The sequence below is a fragment of the Syngnathoides biaculeatus genome, chromosome 15 (assembly GCF_019802595.1).
Source record: "Syngnathoides biaculeatus isolate LvHL_M chromosome 15, ASM1980259v1, whole genome shotgun sequence".
NCBI classification, from domain to species: domain Eukaryota; kingdom Metazoa; phylum Chordata; class Actinopteri; order Syngnathiformes; family Syngnathidae; genus Syngnathoides; species Syngnathoides biaculeatus.
Window position 1 is genome coordinate 20,485,525 of NC_084654.1, and position 11,798 is coordinate 20,497,322.

General features: G+C 34.9%; 2 protein-coding genes across 9 annotated transcripts in view; one reads left to right on the forward strand and one right to left on the reverse strand.

Annotated features, from left to right (window-relative positions):
• si:ch211-266g18.10 (trichohyalin) overlaps positions 1 to 8,698 on the forward strand; it is a 23,280-nt gene extending 14,582 nt beyond the window's left edge. For 4 of the 8 annotated variants that reach the window (XR_009798605.1, XR_009798607.1, XR_009798610.1 and 1 more), the window contains 13 exons: positions 4 to 36; positions 133 to 207; positions 289 to 336; positions 892 to 927; positions 1,105 to 1,173; positions 1,454 to 1,519; positions 1,622 to 1,663; positions 2,498 to 2,542; positions 2,620 to 2,652; positions 2,731 to 2,769; positions 2,845 to 2,871; positions 2,945 to 3,080; positions 3,978 to 6,326. Coding sequence is in view for 1 of the 8 variants with exons in the window: in XM_061844873.1 (XP_061700857.1) it covers positions 4 to 36; positions 133 to 207; positions 289 to 336; positions 892 to 927; positions 1,105 to 1,173; positions 1,454 to 1,519; positions 1,622 to 1,663; positions 2,498 to 2,542; positions 2,620 to 2,652; positions 2,731 to 2,769; positions 2,845 to 2,871; positions 2,945 to 3,030 (599 nt within the window). In the remaining 7 variants the exon portion in view is untranslated. Of the gene's footprint in view, positions 1 to 3; positions 37 to 132; positions 208 to 288; positions 337 to 891; positions 928 to 1,104; positions 1,174 to 1,453; positions 1,520 to 1,621; positions 1,664 to 2,497; positions 2,543 to 2,619; positions 2,653 to 2,730; positions 2,770 to 2,844; positions 2,872 to 2,944; positions 3,500 to 3,977; positions 6,327 to 7,400; positions 7,600 to 8,608 lie in introns of those variants that run through there. The other 4 variants (XR_009798606.1, XR_009798608.1, XR_009798609.1 and 1 more) reach the window with 4 other exon arrangements.
• Positions 8,699 to 8,878: 180 nt separating this feature from the next.
• Positions 8,879 to 11,597, reverse strand: fabp7a (fatty acid binding protein 7, brain, a). The gene is made up of 4 exons (XM_061843552.1): positions 11,390 to 11,597; positions 9,670 to 9,842; positions 9,491 to 9,592; positions 8,879 to 9,163 (listed from the first exon to the last, which is right to left on the reverse strand). The coding sequence occupies exons 1-4, from the start codon at positions 11,460 to 11,462 to the stop codon at positions 9,113 to 9,115; spliced, it is 399 nt and encodes a 132-aa protein (XP_061699536.1). The 5' UTR covers positions 11,463 to 11,597; the 3' UTR covers positions 8,879 to 9,112.
• Positions 11,598 to 11,798: the final 201 nt, after the last annotated feature.

Consider the following 11,798-nt stretch of genomic DNA (forward strand, 5'->3'; position numbering starts at 1 on the left):
CAGTTGCGCCAAAGAAAAAAGCCGTCGTGAAAATAGGTGAGGCCTCGCTCTGCTCTGACCTGATTTCAATTCAAAAGCAATTTTTTGTGTTTGAAAAAATAATAATCATAATTTTTTGATGTGTCCCACCAGAACCTGAAGAAAGAAGTCCTGTAAAAAATATTTCTGTGCCGAAGGAGAGAGTGAAAATAGTGCCAATGAAGAGAGGTCAATTATTTTTCTTTTTCTATCTTTCCTTCATTTGACATTCATATTCATTTATTTTCATAAATCATTCATTAATTTCAGTTATCACAAGGCCAGTAAAGAAAGTCCAGGAGCCACCTGGCAAGACAGGTACAGATATTGCATCTTAAATAATATTTACGTGTAAATACAGTAGCACCTCGACTTTCAGGTTTTCGAGATATGAGCCGTCGCTAATATCTAATAGCTAATATCTACGTTTCGAGGGGCTTCCAGCTCTTTATTGCCACGCCCATTTGATCTTTTTCTGTAAAACTAAACATAAAACATACAAAGTTACACATTATGTATTTTACCAAACCACGCAATATAACATTTCATATAACTTTGGTCTACGAACGATCGCTAGCTTCAGGCTAACACACAATGCGAGACGCAATAGATGGGCTAACGAAGCTAGCGTCAATGCTGCGAGGAGCGTAAAACTTCAAAGTGGTAAAAAGTACATCCTTCGATACTCACGGGCATATATTTACATTTATATTCTTTATCCTCTGAAAAATTAGCTCAGTTTATATTTTTTTTTTAATCAACTCTATGTGTGGAATGTCTATGTACTGCGCAATGAATTTCACTCAAAGTCAAGCCGCCACAGTATCAAGGCTTTTTTTAAATTCATTTTGTGTGTAATTTTAATATTTTTAGCAGCTGAGGACATCAAACTCAAGTCAAAACCAAAAGGTAATTTTTATTTATGCTTAATATTTTATTTTGTTTTGTATTTTTTTTTTCTTGAAGCTGCTCCACTTCGTACAAAACGGAGAGAAGCCGTCAATGGCATCGAGCGTTCGAATTCAATGACGTGCAATTTTTGAAATATGAGTACATTTTTGTTTTTCTTTGTTTTGTTGTTTACAGACGCATCGGCGGCACATCGAAACGCTTCTTCGGCGAGAGCAAAAGCAAAATTGGTGCCACTGAAGAAAGGTGCGCAGACCATTGATGAATATACAGTAATGTGATTGTTATTACATATTTATGCACATAGAAGATGTTGTCACGGAGACGAGATTTCTTTTTCTGTTGTTTGAATGAATTTGTGTGTATTTTAATCACGTCACGCTGCTCTAATTAAGCCTAAAATAATAAGACCGACATTAGCGTGTTTCCACGGCAACAAAGATTCTTCATTGTACCACTTTTTAATTCTTGGATGTTTTATGCTCAATATACTGCGCACGTATTTATTTGTATTCATTTTTTTAAGTGCCTCTCTCAGACGACAAGACTGAAGCGAAGAGGAAAAGCGCTCCACCGCCCCTAAAGACAAAAAGTAGCTTTCATATTGTTTATTGACAATATTTGCGTTAATACTTCTCTGCCGGTATTATGATCTTTTCTTTCATTTTTATTATTATTTTTTTTTGTGGTGCAGAGTCCTGCAAAGAAAACCAAAAGCCCACAGCGGTGACAAAAGGTACAAAAGGCTTTTTTTAAAAAATAAAATGATGATTTATTTTAATTACCATTACTTATTTTAGAATGATTTTGTTGTCTATTATTATTATTATGATCATTTTTTTATATTCTATTTTACATTTTGTATTTACATTTTTTCAACCCAATCTATCTATTACATTTTTGCCACGAAACTATTATTGATTTATTGATTTCAGTCATTTTAATTATTTTATACCAAAATGAATGCATACTTTATAATAAAATATTCAAATTTATGAATAATCATAATAATTTTTTTTATCTATCTAATGTAGTACGTTCTTTTTTTGTTCCTTACTTTTTTGCCACTAAACTGTTATTAATGTATTTGTCATTTTAATTATTTTATACTAAAACGAATACATACTTTATAATAAAATATTCTCATTGATGAATAATATATAATAAAAATATAATTATAATATATAATAATATAACATAATAATAATAATAATAACCCTAACCCTTAATAAGCAAATAATTTTAATTGATTTTAAATACAAATAATTTATAATAAAAACTACTTAAATAGTACTCATGCAGCAGAGCAGGTGTAAATACAGTATAAGTTCATTTAATTTGAAATTTTTTTTTTCAATGGATGCTTTTTAATCACCTTTCAGCCAGCAATGTCTAAAACGATGATTTTATTTTTTCTGTATTTATTACAAAATATTTGAAATTCTGTTTTGGTTTTGTCCGCATTTGATTTGTGTATTTCAATCGCTTCGTATTTGGTTCATCGGAAGCAAATTTTAGCGGCGTTTAACGAATGTTTTCAAAGAAACGAGAGCGTTTTCGTTGTGTTCAGAAAAAGCGCCGGAGAAGAAGACGGCCAAGGCCGACGTGCCCAAAGGTGCCGACCGGCGCGTCACTGTTATTTTGTTATAATACGGATTATTATCAGCGTTAATTTCTGGCCTGTATTTCCAGATGACGGCGTTCTTCAAGAGATACAAGACAAAAGTAAGATGGATTACTTTTGATTACTTTACTTTATTACTTGCTCTTGTTGACTCGATTGACGCTTTTATTTTGTCGTAGATAAATCGGCAAAGGAGGTCGATCGAGGTCAATCGAAAGGTGAGCCGCCATTATTTGATGGGCTAAATTTTTATTCCGAGTCTTTTGAACGTTGGTTGGCTTCTCTCTCCGCAGCGGACTCGGACGACGTCGACGTGGAAGGTGAGCGGACGACGTCACGTGACGTGGCGTGACATCATGTGACCTCGGTGTGACGCCGTGACTCCGCCCACAGACGAGCTGCCCTACTTCCAGTGTTTCTTTGTGGACGAGGACGAGGCCCAATTTCCCTTCTACGCGTTCTCGCCGCTGCAGGTTTGAGGCGGACCGGCCGCTGACGGCTGTTTTCGTGCCGGAGCAGGGGATTGTGGGTAATTCTTCCCATTTCATTTCTAAATTTGCTTGAGCTCTCCTACCGAAAAATATGTGCAGCCAATGTCATTCCTCTACGTTTTTATTTTATTGTTTGACTTTTGATTGTAGTTGAATTTGGAAGGATGGGAAGGTTATTTGATTCATTTTTAGTTGTAGAGATCTTTAAAAATTGATTTATTATAGAGTTATTTCATTTTTTGTTGGATTATTTTTGATGAAATATCAAATATTTCATACAATTTCATTTTTGGTTGCTTAATTTGTGGTTATTGAATTCATTTTAATTTTTAGTTACTTTATACTTCATTTTCTTCTTTATAAAGAAGATAGTTCATGTTTGCTTTTGGGTTTATTTATAGTATTAGTTATTTTATTTGTAGTCTTTTTATTATTTGTCATGTTTGGGTTATTTTTTCATGTTAAATACAGTAGTCATGTTTTTGTTTGTTATTCTATTTAATTTTTAGTTATTTTTTTTCTGTGTAGGTATTTTTTTTGTTTTATTTCTTAATTAATATGCAACAATTTATTTTTTGTTTTTAACTTTTTTTATTTCCTTGTTATTTTTTTATGATCTAATTATCAAACCCTGTGTTTTTATGTTTGAATTTCTTTATTTTGAGTTTTTTTCCTTTTTTTTCTGTAATTTTATTCCAATCTTCAAATTAATTTTAATCCCTGAAGTCTCTTAAATGAGCTGTTGTTTTATTTTAGTTTATTTTTTTTTCTTATTTTTCAGATATTTTATTTGCTTTATTGGTAGTTATTTTAATCCCATAGTCATTGATAAATAATCTTGGAAATAATGTACATTTTTCAATTTTTTCACTCAATGTTATTGCACTGTGTAATTTTTTATTTTTTATTTTATTTTTTATTTTTTTATTCGTCAGCGTCTGCTATTCGCGTCTGGGGCAAAGCAATTTTAGGGCACGTGACTGCCACCGACTGGCTCTGTCCTGCCACTGCACGGAAACCAATGCGACTCGAAGGCGGTCGGATGTGGCGAAGTCCGCCCCCAAGCGTCGAGCGCCGGCGCTCAAGTCCCACTCGTGTCTCAAGACGAAAAGACGGCCCGTCTCTGGAAAAAGTGCGCTCGTATCTCAAGGCACCCGAGTGCCGTTACCTTTTCTTTTTATGAATTCATTTTTCTTTTTGCCTTCTTTTTTTCATTTCCAATCATCCGGAATGATCACGCTGCATATATATGAGAGCAGGGACCGACTCAAACAGATTTTTTTTTTTTTCAAATTCTGATAGCCGTAAATAATCATCATAATCAGCCGATTTATTGGAAAAATTATATAAATTTATATAAATATTTAAATAACTTGTTTATGGCTCCCTTAACGCTTACAACAATAAAGATATGAATTATAGGCAGAACATTTGACTTTTTTACCGTAGTTTCATATTTCTTTAATGTTGCAACAGGGACAAAAATGGCCTAAAATTGATTTATTGGAAAAATTATATGCAGAATTAAATAACTTGTTTATGGCTCCCTTAACACTTACAATAATAAAGATATGAATTGTAGGCAGAACAATTGACTTTTTTTAACGTACTTTTATATTTCTTAAATGTTGCAACAGGGGCAAGAATTGACATTTATTTGCCAATTTTTTGAATTTTTAAGAAAAATGTTTGAATATCATTACCTCTTGTATTTTGTAACGTTTTAATGTAAAAAAAAAAAAATACAATAAAAAAATCACCCAGAGGATAAACTGGTTGAGGCCCTATAAGAGGGCTCCCAAAAACCTCTGGGGGGGAAAAAAAAAAACCCTTTGTAACAATAAAAAGTCTTATTATTAAATTTTGTTGCACATCTGCAGAAATTGATTTGGGAAAAGAAATGAAAGCGACGACTCGTGCGCGTTGTTTATCGGCAGCCGGACGCCATCGGATGATGCTCGTCAAGCTCGATTGACGCTTAATGTGGCGTGAGATCATAATCCTACCGTAAACTGTAAATCCACATCTATTTTTTTTAAATCATAACAATAATCAAAATCAGTGGGACATGTTTTGTGTCTGTGAATGATGCACGAAAAGATGCCGAGTCATCTGTTTTGATTCTCACGAACGTCGCTGTTTTCACGTCTGTTTTATGAAGTATTACATGTGTATACTTTAAGTCAGAGTTACAGTTGCACTATGCGAGCTCATCTGCATGCGTGTGTAAGGCTTCAATAGAGAAGTAACATTGTACAGTGGATAGAAAAAGTCTACACACCCCCGCTGAAATGCCAGGTTTTGGTGATCTTAAGATACAGTAAATCATTTCCACCTCCACAGCTCAATTGGGAAAAAAAAAAAAATAAAAATACGTATGCCGTAATTTCCGCCCTACAAGCCGCGACTTTTTTCCACACGCTTCCAACCCTGCGGATTATGCGATGATGTTTAATTTGTGCACTTTTTGTAACGGCCACAAGGGGGCACTCGAGCGAAAAGGTAAGAATGATATGTGCTGAGGAAGTGACTTTTACCGGTACAGTTAGCGCTGCGCTAGCGTTAGCTCTGTGCTAGTGTGTTGCTGCTGTGTTACTGGCGTGTCTCAGTGATATTTACTGGTAAGTTTAATTTTGACTGACCCTGTTACCGTTAGCACTAGCTTTAGCGCGGCGCTAGCGTTGCCACTAGCGTTAGCTCTGGAGGCCGGGAATTGAGGTGTATATAAATATATATATATATATATTTTTTTTATTTTATTTTTTTTACTGTCACAATTTAAAGTGCTTTTGATCAACTCTAAGTACAGCTCTTATGTCCCCGCTCACATTTTTTTTGTATTTCTCAGGTCACATTTTTTTTTTTTATGACTCATCCACTAACCTGGCATTTAAAGAGGGGTGTGTAGATTTTTGTTTTGCTCTATAAATCGAAATTTGAGGCTCACCAAGGATGATAATAATAGAACAGCAGCAACATTGTGACGTTCAATAAAAGAGCCACGCAAAGCATCTTTTGCGTCATTAATTTTGGGCGTTTTAATCGCTTCATATTGTTCTGTCAGAACTAAAAATAAAACCATTCTTGTATACAAACTACTTTTTATTGAAAGTAGTTTGAACTTTGAAACATTTACTTTTGGTATTTTAATGGCATATCGTTTGTTAATAGTGCCTCCATAAAAAAAAAAAAAAAAAACAATTTGATAATGAAATGACTTCACATTTTTTTATTTGAACATATAAACATTCCCAACACTGACAATTATTTTATACATTTTTTGTGATTTAAAAAAAAAGTGCCATTTATTGTAATCATTTAATTTTGATGCTTTAATCACATCAGGTTTTATAAACAAGTAATTTTGATGTATATTTATCTGATTCAAATTTTTATACTTTACAACCATTTCATGCTGATCAAAATGAAGGAAAGTTCCAATTTTATTTGAACATGAATTTTAAAAAAATAATCAGATCTTCATTTCATTGGATCTGAAGGTTTTACTCATATTAGTTTTGTATTTGATCATTACATGTATATATTGTTCTATCGGAAGTTGTAAAACAACAAAATATGTAATTCAAATAATTACATTTTAATCACTTCATACTGTTCAAAGAAACTGAAAAAAAACCTTTGTTTAATTTAATTTAAGTTAAAATTATTATACTATTTAAAAAAAAAGTGGTATTGTTCAAAATACAGGGTAAAAATTATTTTAGAAATATTCAATTTCATCTATTTTGAGTTTTTAATCATTTAATTTTTTGGTCATTTAATCAATTTGTTTTTATTGTGCTTTAATGTTTTTATTTTGGGATTTGAAGTCGTTTCATTTTGACCAAACAGAGCTGTCAATAAATTCAAATTTCTCTATTTTATTTTAGTTTTGATTGGGGTCAAGTCATGGTAGCAAAAAATATCAAAATAAGTTCCTTTTTTAATGACATTTTCAAAATATATTTTAATTTGATCATGTTACGCTTCCAATGTTATTATGTATTTTCTGTTTCCTTTTAATCACTTGATATCGTTCATAGCCTGAAATATGCAAAAAAAATAATTTTAATTCAATTTCCTGAAATGAACCCCGTAAAATATCCTACTTATTAATTCTTGTCATATTTTTTAAAATTTGACACCATCTTACTGAATCATTTATGTCATGTCAGAGGCTGGAACAACTTAAAAATAAAAATCCAATTTAATTTCCTGAATGGAAAGGTCGAGTTCGATTAATTCTGGAAAGAGGAAAATTCCGCCTTCAGCCAGGAGGGGGCGTGCGGTGCCGCCAATCCACCATTTCTGTCCGCTTTTTTGTCCAGTCTCAGCAACTTTTTTTTTTTTTTTGGCAGTTCCACTCCAGTTAGCGCACATCCCTTTTGTTTGCACGTTCGGGAAGGGAAGAAAGAAAAGAAAAGCGCATTCGCAACGCTGATGATCAAGCTTCAACTTGTTCGTCACTCACTGACTCTCGTGTATGTGCACGCTATTCCATCGCGGTTGGTCCGCGCCATCGCGTGTTGCCTCCACGTCATGACGCCACGGCCTAAAGTAGATTAGTGACGTCACTACCCCCTCCACCCCCACCCCACTCGTGTGTGTGTGTGTGTGTGTGTTTGGCAATGCCTTGCCGGCGGGTTCACTGCAGGTCGTTCACGCCGCCCGGTCGCAGCCACCTGGCAGCGGCACAGGGGCCACCCTGTCCGGCGTTTGTCAATAGGCCACGCACAAACACAGTCGCAGAGGCACGATCATGACTGAAATATTATTTCATCTTTTTCCACAAAGAGGATTTTGTTTCATTTTCCCAAAAGCTAAAGTTGACCATGGTGACCCTTGCGAGGTCCTATGAAACATCACATTTAACATGGCGTTAAATCCCCCGTGGCACGGTGATATCAGATGCTAAAGCGTTGGCCTCACAGTTCTGAGAACTCGGGTTCAATCCCAGACCCGCCTGTGTGGAGTTTGCGTGTTCTGCCCGTGGGTTTTCTCCAGGCGCTCCACATACCAAAAACATGCAACATCACTGTAATTCCTGGCCTATAAGCATGACTTTTTTCACACGCTTTCAACCAAAAGGTAAGAGTGAGACCGGTGGAATATATGTGCCGAGGAAGTGACTTTTACCGGTCTGGTCCTGTTAGCACCGCGCTAGTGTGTTACTGCCGTGTCTCAGTGATTTTTAACTTTTTTTTTTTTTTTAGCCAGCCCTGTTAGCGCGGAGGTGCTAGCGTTAGCGTGGCGGCACTAGCGTTGGCCCGCGCGGTGGCGCTAGCATTAACGCGACGGCGCTGGCGTTAAACTCTCTGTGTACCGTCTTTCTTTGGAAATATCTCGTGTTTCTATGTGGGCACTTGCGGCTTTTACACGGGAGCGGCGTACGTATGTACCAAATGGTATTTCCTTTACAAATGTACCAGGTGGGGCTTGTAACCAGGTGCACTCTGTAGGCCGGGAATTATGGTAAATGAACACTGTAAATTGCTCCTAGGTGTGATTGTGAGTGCGACTTGTGTTTGTCTCCATGTGCCCTGCGATTGGCTGGCAACCACTTCAGGGTGTAACCCGCTTCCTGCCCGTCGACAGCTGGGAATTGACCCCAGCACTCTTCGTGACACTTGTGAGGATAAGCGGCTAAGAAAATGGATGGATACATTCCTTGTGTGTCGTTACATATTTGGCCATTAACTGATTCAGAGGGCATTAACATCGAAAAGGTATCATAATTTGAAGCATGATTCGAATGGAAAATCACATAAACGAGTTCATCTTTTGTAGCATCTTTATTATGAAATATTCACGAGATTTTTTTTTTCCATGAATAACCTGCACTTATCGTTTCATACGTACGGCAAGGGAAAATCAAATCTACAAATATTTGAAAAAGTGCTCAGAATTTAATCATTAACATGAAAAGACGGCAGAGGTTTATGTTTATTGTCATATTGTAACCATTCGCGCGTTGCCATTTTTTTTTTTCTGGTGTTTAAACAAAAGATTAATACAACATTAGAAGTGCAAACAATAATTAAAAAATGCAAAGCAATGCCGATGAATGAAGTTAGGCTTTCTCGTACGTGCGCACAGCTTGGACGCCCTCAAACGTCAAAGTCTGAGAAGACAACAAAAGACACAAAACATATTATCGATTGTTATTAACGTCAAAAAATATTTTGGTCCCTCAACTCGCAAGTGACCCGATTTACGAGACGTCGCTCGGCCATTTTCGTCCCAAGGTGCGAACCAAAACTTTGCAAAAGGGAGAAATCGAATCTGCGCGTAGTACGCCGCCCCCTAGTGGCCGAGGAGCCCAATCCCCATTGAATTCATGCACGAAATCATGATGCACGAGCCGCTTACTCCTTCATAATGATATTAATACTGGATGTTTTTGGAAAATCAAATATCCGAGAGTGTCCCCTTAACGACGTCCACTCACCATCACCATCTTCCCATCCTTGATCTCTCGGGTAAATTTGCTCTCTTTGCCGTCCCACTTTTGCACGTGCACAAATTTGTCCCCTTCCATGTTGAAAGTGGACTGCGAAGCAAAAATAAAGATGAATATCGGTGACAATCTAAAAATAGTGGACTTTACGGAGTAATATTTTCGATTACTTTGACGTGGCGGTCATCGGGCGTGGTCTCGTCAAACTCCTCCCCCAGTTTGGCGGCCAGCTCGGTGTTCCGGAAGGTGCTGAGGGTCTTCACCACCACCTTGTCCCCGTCCCGGCTGATCACCACCGTGGGTTTGGTCACGTTGCCAAACTGTCTGGTGGCGAAGGGCACACCTGCCGCCCGGCGCCGTCGTCATTTTATGTCCGAAAAATAATAGGGATGACATTAAGAAACAGCGCTTAGCAGTGGAAATTTCATAAATAACATTTGACATTACTATATATATACATTAAAAGATGCTAATTACCGCAGTTTTTTTTTAAATAATTAAAAACGTTTTTTAAATTATTATAATTTTTAGAATTTATTTATTAATTTATAATTCTTATAGTATTTGTTTAGAATAAAATATAAATGTTTATTAATCATTTCACTAAAATAACTAAATTAATTCATCAAAAATTATGAATTAAGTTAATAAGTGTAAAATTATTTATAAATATCGATAAAATTATAAAAGTTCCACTGTTGGTAGAATTTAATTTTTTTCTACATTTTAAAATAATTATTTCAATCGGTGTTTTAATAAATGACACTATGCTGGATTGCATTTTAAAAAAAATACTTAAAATATAAGAGAATATATATTTAATATTTTTCTGAATCCAAACATCTATATTACAACAGGTGACACTATGCAGTTTTTTTTTAAATTCAAAAGGATATTTAAATGTATAAGGAAAAATTAATAAATAAATAGAAAGATTGTTCCAAATAGTTTTACATATTACATACACTACTAAAATACTTAGAATATATATTTAATCTATTTATGCATCAAAATTATTTTTTATTCAAAAGGATATTAAAATTTAGAGAAATGTTTTAAAGTTTCTCCATTGATGTACATGATAAAATATTAATGTTGCAAATATTTTAGCACATTACATACACTACTAAATTACTTAGAATATGTATTTAATATAATATTTCTGAATCCAAACATCTATATTACAATAGGTGACACTATGCATTTTTTTATTCAAAAGGATATTAAAATTTAGAGAAATGTTTTAAAGTTTCTCCATTGATGTACATGATAAAATATTAATGTTGCAAATATTTTAACATATTACATACACTACTAAAATACTTACAATATATATTTAATACAATATTTCTGAATCCAAACATCTATATTACAATGGCTGACACTGCATTTTTTAAATTCAAACGGATATTTAGATGTATAAAACATTTTTAAAGTTTCTCCATTGATGTAGATGATAAAATATTAATGTTGCAAATATTTTAACATATTTTTCCCATTTAGAGTACACTACAACAGTTTTTATTTGAAAAAGTAAACATACAGGTATTATTCAGATTTCCACTTTTTTCCCCCCCACAAGTGCACATAAACATTTAACGTGTTACAATTGACATTAAATATCCTTATTAATTAAAAAAAAAAACATATATGCATCCTTTTTTTCCCCCCATAAATGCACATAGCTCATAAACTGTTACAAAGACTTAGTTGACATCCAAATAGCTAACACGAAGCAGGGCTAAACTAATTTGACTAATATGCATAAAATGTTTTAGTAGATTTCCTCGCTGATCCACAACGTCACAAATATTTTTTTTTTTTTTAATGATTTTACATTTTGCCAAGTGACTGACTCATGCATGCACACACCTTGCGGGAACTACTCACCGAGCACCCTCATGTACTCATCAAAGTTGTGGCTTTGCACAAGCTTCCACTTAGCGCAGAAGGCGTCCACCATTTTTAGCAGATTCAAACAAAAAAAAAAAAGAATCAAGTGTTGTAGTGTAAATATATGTATAAAAACAATAAATCAAGAGACACCGTGCAAATCTCCCGCTTCAGTGTGGTTAATCCAAGCCGCGCAGAGGATGTGTCCACATTTCTGGGAGGCGGGCACTTCAAGCGAAGCGTCCACGTTGATTGGACGCCCCGCTCGGCCCCAGCGTGGACTCCCATTGGTCCAAATTGAGAAATTACCGTAAAAGGCTGATTCGTGTAGAAAGAGCCCGTTGCTGCCCGCCATTTTATTTAGTTTATCATTTTTAAAAAAACAACAACAACAAAAAGTATTGAG

Coding starts and splice junctions, on each gene's coding strand:
- fabp7a (XM_061843552.1), bottom strand. CDS start 11,462: ATGGTGGACGCCTTCTGCGCTAAGTGGAAGCTTGTGCAAAGCCACAAC. Junction 9,593..9,669: donor CCGATGACCGCCACGTCAAA/GTAATCGAAAAT, acceptor TTTGCTTCGCAG/TCCACTTTCAACATGGAAGG. Junction 9,164..9,490: donor AGGATGGGAAGATGGTGATG/GTGAGTGGACGT, acceptor TTGTCTTCTCAG/ACTTTGACGTTTGAGGGCGT.